This window comes from Syngnathus scovelli, chromosome 17 (assembly GCF_024217435.2).
Source record: "Syngnathus scovelli strain Florida chromosome 17, RoL_Ssco_1.2, whole genome shotgun sequence".
NCBI classification, from domain to species: Eukaryota; Metazoa; Chordata; class Actinopteri; order Syngnathiformes; family Syngnathidae; genus Syngnathus; species Syngnathus scovelli.
In genome coordinates, this window is record NC_090863.1 from 5,098,279 (window position 1) to 5,123,274 (window position 24,996).

General features: G+C 47.6%; 1 protein-coding gene across 5 annotated transcripts in view; it reads right to left on the reverse strand.

Annotated features, from left to right (window-relative positions):
- Positions 1-62: 62 nt before the first annotated feature.
- znf521 (zinc finger protein 521) overlaps positions 63-24,996 on the reverse strand; it is a 74,111-nt gene continuing 49,177 nt past the window's right edge. For all 5 annotated transcript variants that reach the window (XM_049748450.2, XM_049748446.2, XM_049748449.2 and 2 more), the window contains 3 exons: positions 15,347-15,478; positions 10,710-10,825; positions 63-1,263 (listed from right to left, as the gene is read on the reverse strand). In XM_049748450.2, the coding sequence (XP_049604407.1) occupies positions 1,234-1,263; positions 10,710-10,825; positions 15,347-15,478 (278 nt within the window). In that variant the 3' untranslated portion in view covers positions 63-1,233. The remainder of the gene's footprint in view (positions 1,264-10,709; positions 10,826-15,346; positions 15,479-24,996) is intronic.

Here is a 24,996-nt window from a genome sequence, read left to right on the forward strand (position 1 = left end):
TAAATACTACTGACTTGTTAGTATAATTATTTCAATTATGGAAATAAACAAAGACCAGAGCATTTTCCTCATACTTTTTAATATTTCCATCACATGTGCAACACAAAAAAATAGCTCTGCTGAAATACAGAGCTCCATATTTGTACAATACTTTTGAGTAACATTGGCAATAAGTGTCCTCTTGCCGCGGGGAGTTTTAGCCGGAGATTTCCTGTAAACGGCGTACGAACGATTCTCAAGTCAAAATGTCAAAACATTAAAGTTTCATACAAAAGTGCATCTCAGGTTCAATGAATGCAAAACATTTACACAACCGAATGTTGTTGTTGTTTTTAAAGTGTGTTGCAACGGCGGCTTCCGGCTGGAGCGGAGGGCAACAGAACACTGCAAAGAAGACGAAAAGGGAGCAATGATGTCGGCCACTCTCCAGGAGAGCCAGGGACTAAGTCGAGTACATCCCTAATACGGTAAGAAACTGCATTTCTTGTCAAACCATAGAATTCCAATTGATTCTTGCGCCCTTGTCGAGCAAAAACGTAGAGATAACAAAACATGGAAAAAAACAAATCCAGTCATCTCCAGGCTTCAATGAGCAGTAAACATCAAGAGTAGAAATGTACAGGTTGAATCAGCGGGCTGGAGACTTCCCATCCCCTTGCTCTCGGAGCCACGTGGGAATTTTTTTCACGCCTCTGTTCAGCAGCCCACCAGGACCGGGGGGACCTCACCTTCCACAAATGCGAGTGGCCACATTTGCATATGTCAGCATAATGTCCCGCTTTGCTTCTGAAGACGATGCCTCACCCTCTTGATTGAGGCGGAATGCGGAGCGGCCGAAGCTTCTTTTCTTCTTCTTAAAACCGACTGAAGCTGATTGACATTTTTTTTTTTGTTTTTACAGACAAACATGTTAAACTGTACATTGGAGAATACTGTATAAGATTGCAATATAGCTGAAGTGAAGCAACACATGAAAGAGGGCTATGTACAAGCACATTTTTAAAGTAAACAATGGGCAATGTCATTTTGTGACCTCCCCCTCCCGCTCACGTTATTTTCGTGCTATTTTTTCTTTTTTTCCTTCTTCGCAGCGGCACGGCCGCCTCGCCACGCTGCTGAATCCTTTAAGCGAGACAGCGAGCGGGACGTTGCACTGGCCATAATTGGCGCTCGGGCTATATTCTCCGCGTCACGTCTCCCGTTTGGTCGTCGGCGGTGCTCGTCTGGGCCGGGTTAGCTGCTGTGCTGAGTCAACGTGTGGTTCTGCGGGGACACACAAAGAAACACGCTTAATAATGGTCTTGCCGTTTCTTCACACCATTAAACAGGGGTGGAGACGTATCCAGAGTCTGGACCAATTTGAGAATTTTGCTCCCTTTTCAAAATCTGACTCCTTGATTCAGATGTATGTCGAGTTAAACGCAAAAAAAAAAAAAAAGACTTGGGCTGCCCACTGACCGATATATAAACAAAAAAATTTTTTTTTGTCCACATCCTGGTCTGAAGGTACACACCATGCTTTGATTTGATTCTTGACATTTCAACATCCTCCCATCAGGCTTTCATTATCCCCATTCCAATTAACTTGCACCTGAGTCAGACGTGCACGCTCTCAAATCGATACCCTCTGGATGCCTGGATGAAGCGTGCTAAAACCTGCTTCTGACACCAAAGCACAACACCTCTGACAGATAGATAACCCCCACCTTCTCCATGCTGAAAAATATTACATCCCAATCAAAGACTGTGGCCATGGAAACAAATCCATAACGAGGCACTGGCACACCGGACAGAATACCGTCCCTTGGAGTCTTGTTTATTTATCTCGTGCTGCCATCTAATCAATGTATGCACTACCCACAAAAAAAAAAAAGGATTATCAAAGTGGCCGGTGACTTTTTGGTACATATGCAATGCTGCAAAAGGGAACGTGTCGACTTTTTGTTGTTTCATCCACATTGATGAAGACACACCGACGCGTGGTTGTCGCGGGGCAGCTGTGCCAGGTTTTTTAAAGGGAGCGTGGACCGGGAGGGGGGTGTAACTGGTGTCCCTGGTGGGCGGAATCCAGGTCATCTTTTGAAGTGACTGCTAATCCCTTTAATGCAAACTACATGCCCCACTTGCCGCGCTCACTTTAAAACACGGCCTCGGACTCCTGTCGACTGGCACGGACTTAGACGCACCTGTCACACGCCAGCGCAAGAGTGGGCTCATCATCATTGGACGCAAATAATCACATGGACTGCACTGAGAGATTTTTCAAATGGTTTTGCTTGTATTATAGGAGTATTTTAATTTACGATCCCAAATAAGTGACGATGTCTGTGATTTTTCTTAGATTTTCTGGCCAACAAAATGGAGCATTCTTATCAATGTTAAGGCATGATTATTATTATTTTTTTTCAATGAGGGATGTCAGGGGTAACTAATAAAATGAGCTACACCGAGTTGTTGGAATATAGCACAGCAAATACCAACAGAATAATACTTCTATTAATCGCTAACAATAATAATCCGTGACGGGACCTTCGCAGCCTCATTTTCACGGCGGCGTGACAATAAGATCATCAAACTTTGATGCTGTGCAAAAAAAAACGTGACAATTTAGCATCAGCCATCTGTCGAGTGTTCACATCTTTCTTATTTTGGGCATGTCGAGGGCCCTGAAAATGGGATTCAGAAAGCCGGCTAATATTTGTATTTGATAACCACAAGAAGGTGTGATTATTTTGGTGGTATTGTGCGTGGTCCCTCTTCCGCCTTGTCTCTCGGGCATCAGCGGTGGGCGACTATTAACCCCCATTGCGTCGCTCGCCTCCCTCGTTACCCTTCCGTCTGCCTCCGGATGAAGCGTTTAAACGCCTCCACGGCTTTCCCTTCAGCTGCGGCGATTACTCCCCGACAGGTGGGGTAATAAGCAGTTTGACGGGGGAGCAGGGAGAGTGACCCCCCCGTAGGGCTCACCCCTCCCCTCCCTCACTCACTCACTCACTCTTTTCCTTAAATAGAGAAGGCCCCGGACAGGCTTCTCGGCTTGCCTTCTTGCAGAAATAAAGCTCCTCTAAGTGAGTCTGGGAGGAAAGTCCCCATGGGACGGTGCTACAAACCCAGCCCCCTTTCCGCTTTTCCTTTCCTTGCCTCCCCCTCCATCCCTCCCTCCCTCTCCCGCTCCCCTCCGGTGAAGACATCCTTGGTGTTGCTGCGGAGGGACAGGAACGCGGCAACCTTATTAATGAATGCGGCGCATTACCCGTCAGCCCGACTCCTCGACTGCTCCCGAAGGCCCCCGCAGTACGTGACTTCAAATGGCAGGATATTGACACGGAGAGAGCAAAGCGGCGAGACTCGATGTGTGTGTGTGTTAGTGCCTATGTGTGGCGAGAGGGAAACAGACAGAAAATTTGTGCGAGCACCTCGGCGGGCATGTGTGTGCGTGGAGCCCAAAGGAACGCGGTTCCTTGGATATAATGTAGGGCTCGTAACAGCTATTAGAGGGGAAAATAACCCCTCTGGGGAACAGCTCCTACCCCCTTCCACCGCCATCACAGTATGTCCCAGCTTTGTCTGAGACACACACACACACACACACACACACACTGCATCCCTACCTTTCCCTTAGACACGCCACTCGTTCCCCTCACTGAGGGCTTTCTCAAGGACGGTGTTAAACGACTTCAGTGGCAACCATGCAGACTAAAGGGAAATGGGGGGGAAAGATGAAGGGTGCTGTTGAAAGATTGAAAATGAAACCCATCGCGTCATCTCGGCGGACGCTAAACTCCGCAGAGTCGCGACTGTGAGTGACGGAGAGTTAACGTTGACTTTTTTTCCCTACGAGCTCGGTGCTTTCGGTTGGCCGCTACGCAGTCGTATTTTAGCCTTGAGTGTAGCGGGACTTTTTACGGCGTGCCAAAGCAAGAGCCCTAGTGAGTTTTTATTTTGAAGTAGGTCGTCATAGCACGCGGTAGCTAGCCCGACTTAACCTTTGAGATTTCTGCTTACAGTTCATTCATGGTCCATGTAGGAAATTAGAAATGTTTTCATGAAATCTTAACGACCATATTTGACACATTGAGCTGAAGGCTATTTAATTTGCACCTCTGAGCTATTATCACATTATTTATTAATCAATTAATATAGTGATCTGCTGCTACCCACTGCCACATTTACCCGGCAACAGTGGAAAAAGAGGAGCGGACCTACCGCCAATTATTTTTTTTCGACTTAAATCACAGTGCGAGCTCAACGCAAGTTGAAGCAAATTAGACGTGGAACAGGAATGGAGCAAAAAAAGGTCCAGGCGGCAAGTCCGATGTCACTAATGGTGTCACACCAGAATGACTGCAATTTAGGATTAGATGGCCTCCATTAAGCCTTTTAGCGCTCGTCTCAACGCCATTCTTGGATGGCGTCCTATTCCCCCGGAAGCTCGGCCGTTCCCCCCAAACCTTAATCCCCTCCTCCACCATTTCAACTACCTGCTGGAAGCTTGTGCAAAAAGAATAAAAATAAAACGGCCATCGCAACTAAATTACATTTATCTTCTATCACTGATCTGCTTCTCCACTATATCAAGATGGGCAGTCTTCTTCTTCTTCTCCGTTCCCTGGGTGCTGCTGCTCAAGCCCACTTTCATGTGATTTCATCACCCCACAGCAACCTCCTCCAGGGCAAGAAGAAAAAGGAGGAGGCAGAACACCCTCCAGCATGCAAACAGGTGCAACGCCTCTTTCTGAGTTGAAGGCAGCGGCTAGAAGAAGTTGGAGGGAAGCAGCCGGATGGGGAGTTGATTTAGGATCACTCTTTAGATGGCGGGCCTCCGCCGAGAGCGGCCGTTCTCCACTGAGGCAAGCGAGGTGAGCGGCTTGCGTCAGCGCCGCAGAGGAAAGACCGGACGGACTTGTCTCTTGGCTTTCATCCGGGCGAGCCGCATTAGACACAAGCTCTTATCGTAGCACATCACAGAGAGGGAAGATGTCGGGCTTAATCGCGGCTCGAATAATGTTTGATTGGTATCGTGTTAATACCTGCAAAGCGCCCTCTTGCCTGCTGCTTTCAGCATGTAGCTTTCAAGCCGAGCTTTAGCGAGCGGTTAAGGAAGCAGAGTTCACGCAAAAAAGGTTTCGAACAGCTGCTGCTATTTTAAAACGCGCTGTATAAACAAAGTTGTATGATAAGTAAAGTTGAATAAAGTTTGACTCAATTGCCCTGCGCTGCATTTTGGATGATGCGCAAAAGTTCGACTTGTGCTGTGTTCAAAAGAAAAGACGAGGGCGTTGCATCCAGGCTCCATCTTTAATGGCGCGTTGAACTCAGTCCAGTATCGACTGCGAGCGAGCTGAGCGTTCCCTACAGTAAACCTTCCCCGTCTTTGACCTCAGGCCAGGCTTAGCGCCGGCCAACTTAGCCCGACGACGACGAGCACAATCAAATAAATAAATAAATAATTGAGCAGTTGGCATTCTCCACAGTCATCACTTATCGGGCCGCGGGGAGGGATGACCCGCCCAAAACACCCGCGTTGTGCCACAAACCCGCCTGGTTTCCCTGGCAACAGACTGTCTTGTTTGAGGAGAGGTACCCGGGGGAGTCGTGGCGGTACAGTAACGGCCGACAAACAAGCGCTGATCTCCGCGCCTTCCTTTTGTCATATTCCCACCAAATACTCACACATAAGAGCTCAAGCTCAAAATGGCGGCAAACGTTTCTGAGGTGTAACCGGGGACGACGGACCGTGTTTTTTTTTTTTGGGGGGGGGGGGGGGGGCTTTGTTGTTGTGAATGATAGTCATTAGCCTGTCGTAGCAGACAATCGAACGGCGCTGGAATCGGGCCGTGCAGCGATCCCGCTGTTTGACTGAGGTAGCAAAACAAGTGCACAACTGCTGTGTTATTATGGGGCCTCATTAAGTGAGGGGAAGGTGGGAGACGGGCGAGGGGAAGCGTCAGCCAGAGGGCCGGCGAGGGGAAGGAAAAGAAGAAAAGAGGAAACACAAGAGAGCCATACAGAGTGTATTTGGAGGTGATGGCAACACACACACACACGCACACACACTCGCACACACAGATGCCTTTCCAGCCAAAATGAAGACTATGACTAAAGAAGCCAATTAAAGGCTTTCTTAGGGGAGCCATCTTGGGAGGGGGATGGGTCTTCCTGGGACATGAGCCCTGGGCAACATCCCCTAATTAGACAGAGCGAGGGGGGAGGATTTCTGCCTGTCACTGGGAAGGAGACAAGGTCCATGGGGTTCCGCATGTCACTCCCAGAAACAAAAACACAATTACTCTCGCATTTAACCACTTGAGTCTGGGATGGGATTTGAAAGAAGACGCCAAAGCTGAACACAGGCACCTTCCGGATGGATCCACGTAGAAGACGGAGAACTCATCTGCATGATGGTATTTTGGGGAGCCAATGAGAGAAGCAGCTTTTAAGTGACCGACGATGGGTGTCTTTTGGCAACTGGAAACTACTGTTGGAATTCAGGAGGGAACAATTGGGAGACTACTTCGAGAATCCGGGGTAGTATGTTCTGAGGTACGCCGATTTTCCTGAGAAGCGCCGACACGTTGTTGATTTCTCAAAGTCACGCCGGAAAGTAAAGACGACATGTTTGCGTAAGAGACGCGTCGACGGATCGGGGCGCAGAGCGCCGAGCGAGCATCTCTTCTTTGTTTGGATTTAACTTTCCCTGGTGGCGGAACACAGGGAAGGAAAAGAGCTCAAAGGCTTCTGGGAGTTTTTTGTCACGTCTCCCCGCAGACAACGTGCTTGCGTGCACATAGCAGACCCTGGGAGAGACCGCCACAAAGACAAACACACACACATGCGAGTGGGAGAAAATCCTCCCAGGATGGCGAGGTCTGTCATGCTGTCTAATTCTGATGCACCTTCACAACAAGAGCGCCACAATGGTGACAACATCACTCACCATCTGAGACTGTTTACGTCCCCCATTACAGTAACGCCGCTACACTTGTGTAGGTAATTAGAAATATGCTTAAATATTAATGACGGCTCCTCACAAGCTGCCGTTTTCCCCCCTTCTCATTCATCGTCGTTGTACTTTTTGGGCTTGTAGCATTTTGAAACGGTGACAGAATCCGAAGCACCTGAGGTGACAAAGACGAAAACAAGTTGTCATATGAAAGGGGGGGAAAAATACATACGCAACTTTCAAAGGCGTGAAGAGCTGTCACGCGCAGCGGCAGATCAAGATCTTTCCAGAAACGGGCCGTTTGAAAGACGCTTAGGGACAAACAAGGAGAGCTTTGGTTTACCTTTGGGATGCGGGGCATTCGGGGTGTTTCAAAATTCTGAAGGAATTATGTATATTAAACAACAGTGCATTCAATTCAATTGAAAAAAAAAAAGGGTTTATTTCCCAGACATGTTTCTTTCCTGACTGTCCATTTTCTTAATTTCGGCGCTGGATGGACGCCACATGGCTGTTTACACTGACCCGGTGACCGCCAAGCCAATAAATACGCTTAATTAAAACGCCGGAATTGGTCACAGCGTGGCAATCACTGGCATCACGCGGGGAGAGGAGACTCTCATTTGAGCAGAAGGCGATGCAGATGAGCGCTCGTCATTCATTAAGGATGTCGGCATTGTCTACAAAGGAATCCTTTTGGAAGATACTCCAATTAAGGTAGGTGGGAAGCATGCAGCCACCTAAAAATCCATTTTCGATGTAAAAAGTATACAATTTGATGAATTGATTGATTATTTATCTGTGTGCCGCTCGCTAGTCAAAGTTGTGTGGAAGAAGTTTTGCGCTGACCAACCGAAGGAAATCTGCTGATGTCATTGAGGGCCAACTGAGGTTGTAAGTGTAGGTCAAGTGCTTTTAGGCCAGCAGAATGATTGTCATCGTACCAAGACTGACCTGTGGGAGGCAACGTGGTGCCTCCAGACTGTCGGAAAATACAAAGAACAAGTAGAAGAACTTGAAATTTGCGATTTTGTTGTTGTTTTTACCTTAGCAGCAAACCCTGAACACAACCAGTAACAAACTACAAAGTACAAATTAATCCTTGTGAGGGTTCTACTTGTATATGACATTTTGAGAACTACAAATTTGAGCCAGTCCAGCCTTTCAGAATCAGGACCAAGACGTGGCTTCCCTCTGCCGCATCGCTGCGGAATCCAAACTTGAGCGCTTCTTCTTAAAGCGACTCGCCGCACTCTCTCCGTGATGTCAGATTTAAGCTGCGGCTAATAGCGCGCGTCCATCAGTTAATGAATCCGCCTAATTAATCGGGGGCCGAACGGGATGGCGGAGGAAGTTTGTTATCGGGTCTCGCGTAGCAGTGTGGCTTTCGCAACCACCCGAGGGAGGGAATTTTTTTCAGGCTGGTAGGAGAAGGAGAGTTTCTTGAAATAAAAAGACAAGCGTGAGGTTCCACCGCCGCCTGGATGTGTCTCCATGAGGGTCGGCGAGTGCTTGCCCTCCCCATCAGCACCTCGTGAAATATCTCGACTTTGCTCTTAATGGCGTGAGGGGGAAGGGGGGTGCAGGGGGCTGGCCTCTGGAGAGCCGCAGCGTGCATCTATCTGACTTGTATTGTTTTGTCTGTGAAGGGATGGAGATGATTCTCCTTTGGAATGTGGATTCCAGGGCACAGTGGCCCTGGAGTCAGTCAATCTGACCAGTCGGAGGGGGGCCGCCTGGCGGGGGGTCCTCGGAGGGCTGATTAGACGGATGCACTCCCATCATCCATCTCGACAGGCTGGCGAAAATTGGCTAGCCCCCTCGCAGGGTAGAGTTCACCAGAGTGGGGGAGGTAGGGGGGAAGAGGCTGCGAGGCGCCGCACGCTAGATACCTGTCACAGCCTTTGGTCTGTTCCAGGATCTCGGCAGCAAATTAATAAAATATCCTTCCCGCTCGCCTTTACCTGCCGCGGCGGCACTACGTGCCGGCCGCCCCCTTGACCCCGGCAACTACGGCGAGAGACGAGGAGCCAAAGTGTCAGGGAAAAAAGTGCAAGACAGCAAACACCGGGAGCTTCCACGTCTGGCGCCGCTGCTGGAAGACAGTCCGACTTCACACGGACTGACAAAGGAGCAGCGTGTGTCAGGGAGACGCGCAACTCGCAACTTGCAAGCATTTGTTGTGGGCCAAAGAGTAACTTGGTCTCACTGAAAGTCAAATTAAAGCCATACAGGCATAAAAGTGGTGAAGTAGTGTTTTGTTTTGTGATACTACAACTTTTATTGTAAAAGGTTACACCTTCAAAATAAAAGTATACAATTAAAAAAAAGTTTTAGGGCTCTATTAGACTGAGTATACACTACTACTCAACTGTACTTTTTTTCCCCTATACTCATCCACATAGGCCTGTTTTTGTGAGAAACAAAAAAAAAGATTGTCTTAAAAATACGCTGTTTCTCGTTTATTTTCTTTCAACTGCTGCATTATAATGCGTTATTCTATAGGTGCCGTTTGTGATCAATTCACTTGGGAGGCTCCGGAGCACAGGTAGACTATAATGATCGTCTTTGCCCACCCCCTCCCCCAGTTCCTTCCTGCTTTCACAACAAAGTGCCACAGGTCTGTCATGTTGTACTCTCATCTCCTCACACAAAGTGTAAAAGCGTGTTATCGTACGTGGAACAGCACCTCGGGGACATGAGGTATGTCAAACTATCCGAGTTCTTGGGAGGAAAATTGCTTTTCATCAACATAGGCAGGTCCAGTTGTGTGCAACTTCCTGATTTCTATTTTGATCAAGTCCATAGACCGCTCGCAATATGATGAGCGGGCTAACAAACCGGCTGCGCTCACTCCCACAACGGCGCAACCGGCAATTTAAATACCAAAATAAATCCCTGACATTGGCTGGAGGAAATGATATAGTTGAAGCATGTAACAGACTTATTGTGGTAAATAATCCACAATCCCTGTTTGTTTAATTCATGCTTACAGAATTTCAACGAGTGCCAGATAATGATCCCATTCACCTTCCTCCTGGCAGACTCACTGTGTGGCGTGCAGACAAGCTCTTCTTCTGGCTACCTGCTCATCGCGCATTCAGGAAGGCGCGTTTGGAGACGAGCACCTCATTTGTTTCTTTTTACCCTCGCTGGCAAATTAAGGGAAAACGCCAGTGATTAGAGCAGAACAAGGTGCTTTATAGAGTAAGGTTTTAATGATTCATCTTCAAACGCTAATAAAAAATGATGCCATGTGCACTATAGAGAATCCCCCAAACACGCACGCACACACCACCAGTGTAATAAAATAATAAGGAATGTTTCATTTTTGCTCACACTCCCTGAGGATAAAAGAAGGGGAAAAAAGATTGCCAGAAAACGGATTATCTCTCCAACGCTACGAGTTCACAAGTCCAACTAGTAACTTTGTTGAAGGGCAGATATGTATCCGCCCCGCCGCCCCCTGGAGGAAAACACTCCTATTTAGCCACGAGGCCTCCTCTGCGATTGGATGGGGAGATGCAGCCGTTTTGATTCGCGCCATCCGTGTTTTTTTTTTTTTTTTTTTTTCTGCCTCTGCGCCACGCGTAATTACAGCTTCAAAAAGGAGCATTGGGCTAATCCCTTCATTCCAGATATTTTACTGCTCTGCCGGTCTAATAAGCAAATCAAATCGTATCTGGGAATCACAAATGAGTTTTCCGACCGTCTGAAGTAATTCCTTGCCCTATCGGCAGCCGGAGCCACGTTAGGGAGCGGATACCTGTAATTCCGTTTGGAAGAAGAACTTCTGAGGACACTGCGAACAGTCGTAGATCTTATCCTCTTGGCCGTGAGCGGAGAAGATGTGCTGCTGAAGCTTATTGGCCTGCACAAACACTGTGGATGGAAGAAGAAGAGGAATTAAGATTATGCTATCGGCGTGCATCTCATGTTCTAAAACGACGACTCCGCTCGTGCAAATGGAAGCCGGTCTAATTCTCGCTGCCTGAATGAAAATAAATGGAATGATGAGAGGACATGTCAAACGGCAAGGTGAAAGAGGGAATGACAAACAATGGACACGATATTACAACTGTTAAGGGGTTTCATTGAAAAATAACAATTCATAGGTTAGCAGTGACAAAATTCACGACACGTGCTCATGAATTCATTGCCTGTTTAGAGCATACGGTGGAAACAAGGATAAGCAAATATTCCATTTATCCATATATATATATATATATATATATATATATATATATATATATATATATATATATATATATATATATATATTTTTTTTTTTTTTAAATAGTCCCACTGTTTGGCTCAAATAATTTCTTTTAGGACCGTAATCTTGTAAGATTAGAATGAATCGTTGGCCTGCACAAAGAGTGGCGAACAATAGGCATGCAGGGGGGACCTCGCTGCAAGCATTCCTGCAACAAAGGCGGCATCATAATTGCATTTGCCTGAATGGAAATTGAAGAGACGATGTCAAATGGCAAGGAAAATGACTTAATTACAAACAAACGAGCACTGCATTGTCGTTACAACAACCTTGTTATGTGATATAATTGAGAAAAAAAAATGTAACAATTGAGATGTTATCAGCAACGGTCAAATCCACACCATGGGCGTTCCCAAATGCATATTGTGTGTCGGGAATAATAAGGCTCCTTATTTAGCACCGCGGTGGGAACAACAAGGCGGAAAATAAACAAGCGGCAAAATTGGCATAGCTTCAAGTGCAAAACATGGCCTCCATTAGTCAACATGGCTAATTATATTGACAATATAAATATTCATGCGCTACTTATTCATGCCGCCACCATATCAACACACTGGCACTTTAAACATATATATAGATATATATTTGTGCTTTAATGAAGCCAGAGTCCACATCGGCAGAGCCAAGGGGGATGGCGGCGGTGTAGGTGTTGAGCGGCTGTGCCTTCAACGCGTGGGTGTGTTTCAGCGTCCTCCGAGGGACACTTCAAACGTGTCGTTTGTTATCCCGGACCCCTGTGCTTTAACGACGGCCGTCCGATCTCAAAGGGAAAGAAGTTACCATGCAGGGACCTTCATTTGAATTTCTTACAGCTCAAAATAACTTGTTCTTCTAATAAATGCAATGTGGAGCCACGCGGAGATGGAGGTAGCTGCTCGGGCACGGGGCATGCGTGTGTGTGTGTGTGTGTCGGGGTGGGGGGCAAGGTGATGTGACATGAAGTTGTACAACGTGCTAACAGAATAATGCACTCTAACCACAAATAGAAACTCACAGAAATGACATCTTATTGGATATGGAGAAGAATAGGTTATTGAATGAAATATAATAAATAAGGGTACATTAATTTAATTTATTTAACAGGTGGCTGGTGCAGAAATCATCTTTTGTCTGTGCGCTAACGACAACAACCTGATTCTTTATTATTAGCGGCGTGTTTTTATGTGTATTTGCTAAAGAGCAGCAGGTCAGGGCGACTGCAGGAAGCCCTCATTATGTCTTTGGCTAGCAGAAGAACAAGTCGATACAGCGAAAATAAAAATGGATCCGAGATGCGGGGGGGCCTTCAAACGCTGAACACAACGGCAATGACCAGAGTCAGACGCTTCTGCACGTCGGCTCGCAATACTGGACTGGCAAAACACAAATGTGTTTAAAACTAACTAGGAAAACATTTCCTGGAATGCTTGAAAAATATGAAAGTAGCTAACAGCCTGCCTGGTTGTGGTTTGGACAAGCGCAACCCAAGACGACTGCTACTGCTAAGAGGAAAGCAACTTTTAGTCGAGTCAGCGGGCCGTCGAGGGTGTCAAGGCTGACGGGGATGCGGGGGCCCGAGGTCTCCTCGCTGTGGGGGATATTAAGCCCTCTGATTGGCTCTCAGGGGCCACCCGTGGCAGACATGTCCTGTTCGGCAGGCCCCAGCTCATCTTTATTTTGGCACGGCGGTACTCTCTGCAGGCTGCGTTGCACCAATACTAAGTTGTTTGAGCAGGGAGGCAAACAAAGTTAACAATCCCCCACTTTTCTCCCTGCTTTTCATTTATTTATTCCTCTAAGCTATGTGTTTTTGTTGCCGCCGCTTAATCACGAATGCGGAGGATGTTCTGCAGCCAAACAAGTCAAGAGACAATCTCTACAACTTTAATGGGGATGCAAGCGGGCACGTGGAAGCTCACAAATGGTGAGCAAAGTCACACTCTCAGGCCATGTGACTTCTCTTAGCCAATCAGGGAAGGCGAATGCTATCTAACCGTCACATCGTTTTTTAATTCTGTGAATGTTTGCAATAAAAAAAATACTTGCAACTTTTCAAAAGTGAATACAATTTGGAATTTGGTATATTAGCAGAAAACGAAGTCAATACACAATTTGCTTACACAAAAAGATGCCACGTAATTAAACTCCTGCGTTTGTGACAAGCTCGTAGCTTTTGTACTTTTATCGAGCCCCAAGTTTCGTGTGTGCTACTTTCATCAGGCAGAGTTTCTTGTATTTTGTTTGTCTTAAGTGCATATTTCCAATCACAATATCCACGGCAGGCCTGCCTTGCTGCCTTGCTTCCTTGCTGCCTGGCTTCCTTGCTGCCTGGCTGCGGCTCCTAAGGGTGCAAGCAGACACTTCTAGCTGCAGGCTCCCCCACTTCTGAAACCTGTCAAATGTGTCCTGGGAGAGTCAGCTTGCCTCTCATCATCCAGGGGCTTGTGGACCTCTCTCTCTCTCTTTCTCTCTCTCCATTTACCCTTCCTCTCCCCCCCCATCTTCTCCCCCTCTCCCACACTTTCATCTCACATCCAAACTTGCCGGTTGCAACCTTCTCAGCCTCCTCCCGAGTTTTTTGTATTTTTTTTTTTTGGTCTCCTTTTCTCCTCTAGTTCGTCTATGACTTACTTTGACTCGCACTTTCCCGCCAGTCACTTTTTTGGGGCCAGATTTGTCCTCTTTTTTCCCCCCGTGGTGGTGATAGACACGTGTGTCAAAGAACGATTGGACCGCCCACCACGTCGCACGAAGCTTCTCAACTGTACTTTATTTATAGAGCGCTTTCACGCCAACTGCGAGTTTACGGAACATCCGAGATCAAACATAAACAATAATGCAAACGTGACAAAGCAAGAACGGTGAGAGGCCGCACTAAATGCCTGGAAAAGCATTTCAAATGAAAAATACTACTGAAGCCAACGGGTCGCAAATTTGAAGGCTCCCTCCACAGCAGGAGATGTTTTCCCTTTTTGTGGTCCAGAATAGAAATAAATCTCGCCTGTTAGTAACAATGGACCAACATTTTTCTGTATTTTAATTGCACCTTCATGTACAAACCTTTACATAATTCCACCTTTAAAATGCAGACGGACAGAAAGTTAATCAATGTTAATTAACATTATAAAGATCAACCTAGCATCATCATCTGCTTTTCCGCAATGGCTTTAACTCGTCTGTTTGTCTACTCTCTGACTACTGTCTTGAGGGTCCCCCCCCCCCCCCCCCCCTTCCTCGATCACCCCACCCCTTGGTGCACCGTGATCAATACGGACGCGGAGGGAGAGCAGGGTGACTACCTGTCCGTCAAAGCCGGTGGAGGAAAATGAAGGCTCAGAGGAGGCATGCTGTGTATATTAAATCAGCCGGGAAGGGAGAGAGAGAGGCCTATATCAATAGGCTGCAGCTAAAAAGAGAGATGGAATGGCAGAAGAGCAGGCTTATTATGCTTTGTGACTTTTTTCTATTTTTTATTTTGCTGTTTCATTTCAGAAAGTTTTGATTACTCCTTATTCATCCAAAATGCTTCGTTTGAATAAAACGCCATTTTACTGTTAGTTTTGCTTCACTATAATAACCTTGATGAGAAAAAAAAAAAAAAAAAAGCGAGCTAATGGTTTTAATTGACGTATCAAGTGTGCTAGGCGAAAGGGAAGGAAATGAGCTGAGAACTTCCAAAGTGCAAAAGAAGACTAAAGAGCTGAGGCGGAGAAATAACAGTGAAGAGCCCAAGTTAACGACTTTGCAGATTTCATTATGGAGATAGTTAACCCTGTTGACACTGAAGGAGGGCGCTCTCCTCTCGAGAGGAGCGCGCTCCTTCCACCTCCACGCGCAGAGACAGATGAGATCATTACAGCTATCAGCGCCACTGCCATCCACAATTAGCACATGCCCCACCCTCCCTCCCCCACAAACACCACCTCCGCTCGCCTCGTGATGTCGTCCTCCCCCCTCTCGCCTCCTGACACTTCCCGAGGCCCCCGATAGCGGAAGCCATTTGGACTAAATAAGGAGGCGCATGCAGCAGAAGTTCTCCCCGCTTTAGTCCAAGCACCTGCTTTGACCTTTCCCAACTCATTTACATTTGGCTTGAAGATGCAAAGTTGAGCGGAAATGTCTGAAGAGCAACACACACACACACACACCTGTGAAGCAGACAGGACACTTGAAGGTTCCGCCCATCCCCTCGAAGCTGTGCTCGATCAGATGGCATTGAAGCTTGGCCGGCGAGTCGAACGACTGACTGCAGAGTTTGCATTCGTGGTTCAAGCCCTCCTCTGCAAGACAACAAAGCAATCATGAGTGGCTTAAAGAAACAGTCAGAATAGCAAATCATTGTAAATATTCAGCAGAAGATCAAATTACACTTCAAAATGGTTGATTGAAGTAATTCATGGCAGCAAAACTCATCACCCCTTGTACGACACCTCAGGTCGGAAAAGCACAGATGCTCGCTCCATTTCTCCTCCCCGCTTTACCACATCGGAATAGATCAATTTGCCACTTGGCTTAAATCATTGAGACAAACTCCACACATTCGTTTTCCAGCTCGAAAAATCTCGCCGAGTCAGCTTTGTGCCGAACGACCCATCTCCAGCATGTCAATAAAAAGCCCATAATGTTTGCTACGGGGGCCAGACGGCTTCTCCATTAAACTCCCGCTGGTCAGCGTTCGCTACAGGGAGGATGGATGCACCAGGGATGCATCTTTAGGCTTCGTCCAAGTACCTGACATACCAGAAGAATTGGATGCAAAGTGCATGAAAATCAATTCTATCAAGCACGTATTTGAGTTACTCGACATCACTTAAGAACACATGAACGATGACGCTTGACATGACAAGCGAGCAGGTTGTTAAGGGTTTAACGCAGCGACACCGAGGTTAGCCCGATCACAGTTTGCCAAGGTGCAAAAGTGTTGTTTGCCGCAGCCCGCGCATTTGACAGATGAGCTAGCGCAGCCTAAATATAGGTCTGAGTGGAGCAGCCGAAGAGGAGGAGGAGGAGGAAGAGGAGGGAAGAGTTTATCCATCCAGCCAGCCAGCCAGTCAGCACGAGCACGTCTGCCCTCTTTGATCATCATTCACTCGGCTCGTGCGTGTGTGTGTGTTGGGGAGTACGCTGAGGTCAAGCGTGCTGCAGGGTTCACTCATCTATGCTGCCGCCATATGCGCAGCCCCTCGCTTGACCCCGGCCGACGCATGACGCGCTCCCGTCGGACCTGCTGCCCTGCTTCATTATGCAGAAACCTCCGCACCTGCCCGACTGACCCGTGGACGTGTGTGTGTGTGTGTTTGGGAGCAGGTGCATGGAAGCAAAGTTGCAAGAATGCAGCAAAGAATGCAACTGTTTCAAATCTAACAGTGGACTAAGTATCAGTTCCATTTGTAGGTCAATTTTTTAAAATAAATAAACAGTTGGGTGCTGTCTTTTTATCGCAACCAAAGAATGTTAGAAATCATCTGCTTCCTGCAAGCCTCAATGGGATAAGCGGCGTACAAAATGGATGGACGGCTGTTTAGGAAGCATCAGAAATTTCCACCGAGGCGGTTGTTGTTGTTTTTTTTCCGGCGAAATGAAACACGACAACCGGTAAATGTGTTTGGAATACCCGTGCACTGAGTCTGAGCGACAGTCGGAGGAGCAAGCTAACCAGATTAACCACATCTTCTCTCTGATTGGGCTGAAGTCACTTCCTGTTCCTCTCTCGTGAGATATCTGGGGCAGTCAGCATCCATGGCCGTGTCCCCGCGTGCACTGCTCGCGAAATCCTTCAGATGCCGACTTCTCCCGGGCCTCTAAGCGTCTGTGACACCAGAAGAGTAAGCCCATCTGCATATCCACAGGGCTTCGCCTTCCCGGGGCTGATGCTTTATGTATTTCACAGCTCCTTAAAACACAAACGGCTAATATCCCTCCCATGTGGAGGCACCACAAGTGGGAGAAGAGCCAGAAGGGAACCGTCTTTATTTCTTTTTTCCATCCTGGCTGAAGTTCATGCGGCGTTGAAGGTTGTTTGGGGAGCCGGCGCTCGCCGCTCTCGGACTGGCATGCTTTAGTAAATCCTTTATGTAAGAGGACAGGAGTTGCTGCCTGGTCAATTCTGGAAGCCTTCAAACCGCTCGTCTTCATTTTGCTTGGGAGCGGATCAACTGACAGCCAGTAAAGAAGACGAAAGTAACTGAAGATGTTCCAGTTAATAATTAAGTACAGGCAGCGCAATTAATGAAAGACTCTCATATGCTTCCAACATCATCAGGCCAGCGATGCTCGACTGAGCTCATTCGGTTACGTTGAGTTTGGGAATGCTCATGTAGAATTGTTAACAAGCCAACACATTAAACAATAACCCAGATTCTAACCTTAAAACCGGGACAAAAACTCAACCTGAAGAACCAAAAGCAAAATCCTTAAAACCTGACCAAAATGCTAAAAGCACAACAATGACGCTAACTAAAACAGCCTAATCCAAATCAAAGTGCGACAACGATGAACTTGAGCCGTCACGGTTGCATTTGTTCTTTCAAATCCACGCAAACATGATCAAATACCGCCCCCCAGTTGCAGCCTCCTTCCAAACAGTTTGTGCCGCATCCGTTGAGTGTTTTCTTTTCAGAATGACTAGAAGCATTTGTTGGGAGTCAAGATGGATTTATGCTAATGGCCGCCGTGTTGTTCTCCGAAGCTTGTGCGGCCGATGCAGCTCCCCCAAATGATATTAAGGACATCAATCAAGGCACTCTTTTGCCCAAAGTAATGAGTAAACAAGGGAGGGAGAAAATTGGGAATATTTAGTAGGCAGCAGTGGGTTGTTTTGAGGGCACCCTAGAAATTAAAAGAGGTCTAATCGAACAAAACAGGTCAATGAGATTCGCGTGCAGCGTTTCAAAGAGCAAACCTTTCCCCGCCATCCTGTTTATGAGCAATTTCACCTTTAGCTCGTTTACTTTCCGGCCTACCATCTGTCTCGTAATTTCCCCGTCTGATATAAGAGTTCTCCGTGAATAAGATTTGAGTTTTGCCCGATTTTCTGCAGTCTGCGCCAGCCTCCACGGAATTGGATGGGAGCTCCAGGCCTGTAAACAGTAGGTGGGTTTACTTCTCTCTTCTCTCGGCGGGAACTATCCATTAACAGATAATGGGGGGAAAATCAGAGTGATTAAGGCCCAGGGAATTATGGGTGAATACAAATTGACTCCACCTCCGTGCGATGCGCTCTCCTGAGGTAGAAACACCGCTCGTAGAAACAAACTCATTTCTGAAGTAGAAGCGAGCCCATTAAGGTGGGGGCAGAAGGGAGAAAGGAAAGATGGTGGGTGGCGGCGCCAAGGGATGCAACCCCCTCCGGACCAAAGCTGATTGGAGAACCGGTGCCGGCGGGGAACGCGGCTGATATGTATTTCCTGCCTGCACGCTTCGAGAAAGCATGTGCGAAATACGGCAATGAAAGGAGGAGATTAAATCGAGGTACCTTGAAGCCCTCCCCTCCCATCGTTCGATCAGTGAATGAATGTATCAGACAAATAGAAAAGAAAATCAAAGCGACTGAAAAAAGCTAAAGTGGAAGCTCTGCTGCGTTTTGCCGGTGGGAAAGTGGGCATGTAAAAGAAATCTTTAGTGCGTGCGAAGGAAAAGTGGAAGCGAAGCCAACTACCAAAGCCCTCATGTCAGGGCCCCGGGTTCATTGCATGCTTGATGCCGTGTTCTCCGGGGTGTGGAGGAGGGAGGGGGGGGGGTTGACACGCCAGGGGTGGAGACACCCTCACACAGTGAGAGCAAAGAATTCTGGGGTAACACGTCTCTAGGAGAATGTCAGCTCTGATGCGCGGCGGCGGCGGCGGAGGTGCTAATCAGAGCAGAGCGGAGCTCCTGCTAAGATCAGCCCGCGTTCGCCGGCCCGCAGCGTTTCCGCCACCGAGCCAAAGATGACACTTCTCCGCTGTCGACAAAAACACGCGTAACGCCTGAATGGATGTGACAAAAGGTTTGAGACCGCTGGAACAGCTTTTTGACGTTTGACAAAATGCAAAACGGCGTCCTCCTTTCGAACCAACTGAATGGATGCATTTCCACATTGTAGGTCTGGTGATCGACAACATGCTGAATTGGAATCCCGTTGAAGCCCTCAAACACGCAGAGGTTACTTCGTTTCAAACTGGCCACACCACGGTGGCATCCCACGTTTGATACAATTTGTAAACACCCTCAAGCCTGAATCCAACTCGGGTCTAGCGCATTATTAGCATCCTCAAAGCAAGCAAGAAAAAACCCAAAGAAACTATTCAGATTGAGGTGTGAGTCGAAGCGAGTCTCTCAATGTAAAAAGTTAATTACTGGCTCATGCCTGTCTTTTTTTTCTTTTTTTTTTCTCCTCCTCTCACGAGCCTCTTCAATGCAGCATTGTCAGGCTGAGGTATGCAGCTCCACTGGCTCTGTGGTCGGTCCGCACAAAGGATGAGGGAAGGGGGAGCGTTGCACACAAGGCCCCTTGGATGGGCTCGCCGCATGCAACTCTGTACAATTAGCCAGCCCCACCGTTCTGCCGGCTTATAATTATCAGTGCTTGCCTTAATTGACTCCCCTAGCCTGCTGCAGAGGGACCCCCCCCACTCCCACCCCCATCACCACCTTCCCCCTCTCGCCACTCCGGGATCTCCAAAGTCATTTAGGAAAGCGCTCATATTTTTGGCCTGAAAAAAAGAAGGGAACATTTGGCGGCAGAGTATTCATCATCAGGTGTCTAGAGGTTTTCCTTAATAGAAAAGCTGAGTCCCACTGAGTGCGCTCCATGTAGCGGCCAGCCACGCATGCTCAGGACCAGCAAGCTGCCATTCGCAGCGGGCCGCCACACATTTGCATAATTTTATATAACACAGGCGCCCGCACTGGAAATTTAATACACCTCAGCAAATACCAGACAGGCGTTTTGCATAATTTTTTTTTTCTTCTCTACCTTGCTTCCTCACACCATGTTTCTCTCCTTGTCTTGTCTGAGCGCCGCCGCCCTCCCCTCCGATCCCACCCAGCGCCGAGGCGGCGCTCTCTCGTCGCCCCACGCCGCGGCCCCTCTCTCTCGAAGAGGGAGAAGTTCATTACCTCAGCTAAATCAGAATTAGTCCCTTCATTTTGACGGGGCGAACTTCATTAGAAAGGCCCTTCCTTAATCCAGCCGGGAGAACTGATGAATCTACACGGGGGCAATCATTTGCTTCACGCAGCACATTCAGCCACTTCCTCCCCAGTGCTCCATTTCCTTCTTTTCTCCTTCTGTCTGTACCGTCACAATTTCATCGGATCGGCGGCAAAAAAATAAAAAAAAAACGGCAAACACCTGCATATAATTAACTCATGGCAGGGTGGAGAGGATGACTTATGCCGCACGGAATGTCCCTTCTCCCCGACAGGCTTGGGAGGCCTCTGGAGGAGCCGCAATGGATTTGGCCGACGCTCAAGCTCAGGGTCTGAGGGAAGCGCCGAGACCGTTTTACAATGCCATCGCTAATGCCGCATTCTGGTGAGGCCCACCTCAAAACGTTCCGCTTGACAATAAATAACATGCTTGAGTAGTGTGGCATCTTACAGAAATACTGCTTCGATCTCCACTACTGTATGGGTCTCCTTCAAACGATCATCAAACAGCCGCAGTTCATTCCGAGCAACATTGTACACCTTGAATGATACAAAGCATATCGCCGTACAAATAAAGCTTTGCGGGATCCAAACACGCTCCTTTTCAGGCAACTCAAGCTGATTCACGCTGATTTTCTTTCCGAGCGAAACAGAGGGAGGACAGACAGCCCCTGACTGCCATAGCACGGAGTCTGGTGTCAAACAGATGTGCAGCTTGGCAGCTCTCTCCTTCAAAACAGAGAGCCCGTGGATTTTAGGGAGGAGCGGACCCCGTCTACCCTCCCCCGACAGTCCAAACTCCCCACACAAGGCCCCCGCGGTCTCCGAGTCCTCATCACCTCCACGCGGGAGTCTCCTGACTTGTAATCTCGCGCTTCGCCCGTGAAGCCCCCGCGTGGTTACCCCCTACTTCCGCGGCTGATGGCTAAATTGGAATGGCGCACCCTGCTGGTGCCGCGAGCTCTGAATACACAGCGGGTACTCGCGTGGCAAAGAGGCGGCCCTCTCTTTCTCGCGCTACCTTGCATATGGCGGACGTTCACGCTGGCTGCGAGCTGCAATATCCGTGTACGGCGCACGCTGGGAAGAAAAGGCACAATCAAGAATTCGCAAAAACGCTTCTGGCGAATCGCAACCTCGTACGTGGAGTTATTCTTTGCATGTGTTAGCCATTAGCTGACGGTATTACTGCGTGAAACGTGTACTCCAGAGTACTCCCACAATTGGGAAATGGCAGAAAAGACACCTTTTTCTTTTTTTGCTCAAGTCTTTTGAGCATTTACTGTGCTAATTTGTAAGATACAAGTTAACTTTGCAATAACAACACCAAAAAGCTCGCCAGATACATCACATATATTTCATTGCACTAAAATCCACTGTGGGTTTAAGGTGGAGATAGTTCAAGTGTTTTTTTTATTTTTTTAATGCAGACTGCAACGGCTAGGTGGACAAAAGCGGGCAGCCGCACTAATTACTTGGGGACTGGTAGCAACAATTTCTTTCTGCTTAAAGCTCAATTAGGCAACGTGGTTGCTCTTGTGAACAGAGACAACAAATTATAATAATGTACAATCTCCAAAGACAATTAGAGGGATAATACTATGACTTCACAAAATAAAGCACAATCTTCTGCCATTTTGTTTAGCCACGAGGCCACAATCGGAATACGGCATAATGTCAAACGCAGCGCAGAAGATGAAAGATTTGCATCTCTATTTTCTAGATGTGGGGGACAATCCCAGTTCAGCCTTCCTATATGGAGGTTAACAAAAACGGCAAATGGCCCCCGAGCTTCACTTTGGACACCACTTAACAGTACACAAGAAAATACGTACACGCCCCATTTGACTGTCACTGTGGTGAAAAAAGGTCATCAAAAACAAAACACCGTGCAGTAAATACTATTTTGATTAAAATCTCAAGAAAAAAAAAAAGCCCCTTCCCTTCCTCCTCCTTTTGTGTTCACGGCCATTTAATTTCCCTGCCATAAACACCATCTTAGGTGAGGTGAGCAGGAAGGAGTACTTAGGCCAGACTGGCCCATGGTGGTATTTCCAGCAAGAGCTCTCCTGGAGAGAATACTTGTCCATTAAGACTGTCAGGTGAAGCTCTCAGAAAATGAGAGGCAGTATCTCTGGAGAGGTCTGCAGGGAGAGGGGGGGAGGTGCTCGGCGAGGCTCGGCGTGCATTCAGGGTTCAAGAAAACTCCAGCCCGACTTGGCTACGGTGATATCTATGCCGGCGTCACCAGATTATTGAAAACATAACCTACTTTGCTCTACACAGAAACGTCTATTCTATCCCTTTGAGTATCATTAAAAAGGGGTTTGGAATTACAACGCACTATTATTACAGCTCGCAAGGGGGGAGACCTCAGTCATTAAGCCTCTAAGATGTCGCCTGTTTTGATGATTTGTATCCGCTCTGTTCTCTTACAAAAGTGACAAATTCTTGCTATTTTGTTGCCAATCTCCTCGCGCTTGTCAAGTGTATCGAAAGATCACAAAAAAAATACAAAAAAAAAAAAACAAGAAAAAAAAAAAAAAAAACGCCTTCAAACGCGCGTGTGATGCATGTTGAAAATTCACCATTCCCCAATTGCGCTCGCAGGATTAAGTCGCGTCTCGCGTTTTTTCTTTAACCGGTGGCTGCTGCGTCTCACATCAGAGCCGACGCGAGCGGAGCGCGCCGCTATTGTCCAGGGGAGGGAACCCTCGCTCCAACCGTCAGCGCCTCACCAACTGGGACGGAGATGATTAAAACGCACGGCGGCGCTGACTGACAGACTCCCCGACGCTTCAAGGAGATGACAGAACGCTCCTCTAATTTTAACCACAACGCAGAGCTCCTCTGTCAAAAAAAAAAAAAAAAACGCAGAAAACAGCCACCCTGAGATGCTTAAGTGTAACAAAAGTAACAAACTGAGCAGAGAAATAAGTTTGAAAAAAAAAACAACAATCGGAGTGCAAGGAGGTGATGGGAGCGAGCGGGGAGAAGGCGCGGTGTCCCACCGGCGCCGCACACACAAACAGCTGGAACCTGTGAGCGCGTGACAACACCTTCAAATATTTCTGTTAGTTTCACAGAAATATCTGATGCTGATGCACCAGTGTGATGCTTCCGCCGCATCTTCGTCCCAGCACAAACACACACACAAATCAGTTGATAGCTGACATTTTTATAGCAAGCATGTGGAGGTGGGAGAAAGCAAAGTGAGAGGTGGAAGGTGACGTGCAAAACAAGGAGCGAGCTGGATTTACACTGCAGCTCTCAATTTAATCACTATTTGGATTGTGTGCTTACAGTGTATCCATTTATATGTCGGGCGCTAACAAGTTTCAATCGTTCACGCAGGGATGTCGAATCAGAGCGCTCTGACAAATTCACAAATGATAATCAGGATGAAAAGAAAATCTGTACTTCAATTTGGATCCGAATTTGCTCCTGATCTCCAATTTGATTCAACTTGAACCACGTGGCGCCACGTGTCTGAAAATGTTCCTTCACAGAGGGCGGCCGGGACGGGCTGGGGAGCTTCTCTTTCATTGTCACGTTATACGGCGGGAGGCGGCGTACTAAATGATTCACAGAAAAGTCGAATCTTTTACATCGGCGTCAGCAATTCAGCCAGGCGCCCTTGTGGGGGAATTCTTTTTGTGTGTTTTTATTGAAGTCTGCGCCGAGCGCGCCCAAAAGCCCTGACAGGGGGCCCCCGAGGGCGCTTGTCTTCACCTTCAAATCATAAGATAGAGTGCAGAAACTCCCTCCGTGCTCTCAATTATACCGCTCGACGTGCCCCCCCCCCCCCCCCCCCCCCCCCCCCCTTTACACGCGCGCTCGGTCCGACAGGCATGCACGCAACGCTGCCCTACCCAGAAAAATAAAACAAGGAGAAGTCTAAAGTAATGCGGTCCCGGTGGAGGGCGCCAGCGTCACCTTGCTGCTGGATCAGTTGACAGGCTCCCTACGAAGCAGGTCCACCCCCCCTCCCCCCTCCCCCTCGGGTCTTTCACACTTGATACTACAAAGTGACAGTTGGTACTTCATCCTGAGGGATGGGCTTTCCAGTGACCAAAAGGAGCTATCATGGCTAGAACATTTTCTCAACACATCCATTTTAAGTTGGCAGATTGAAGAATTTAGCATATTTTTTGTTATGGACAAACCACAATAAGAAACAATGGAATTATATGGAACCTCTAAAAATCAGTATATTTATGGCAGTCCTTGTCTTTTGGGAATTACTAGAATTCAATGTCGTCGTTTTGTATTTAAGGTGTGGATTCTTGTTTATTTGATTTTTTTTTAAGGCCTTGAAATGTTAGGTCAAATTGCGAGTCGTCCAAAGGTAAAGTCAACGGGAGGTGCGGCGGGTGTAGCCAAAGGATCGTTGTCATTTCATGGGCGGGCACAGCTGTACAAACACGCAAATCAGGCCATTTCTGCCTGCTCGATGAAATCCACTTTGCATGAATGGCCTCTATTTTCCCCGGGCCAAAAAGGACCATTTTCCACATGTCTCCATGAAGACGACAGGCCTCAGATGAGTGGAAATGCAACATTAGTTGGGGCTAAATCCATGTGGGAAATTTTGGCTCCTCTGGCTGACTTTGCCCAAGACCTCGCTCGCCTAGGTCCTTCCGCCTGCCCGCCTGACCTGTCAAAA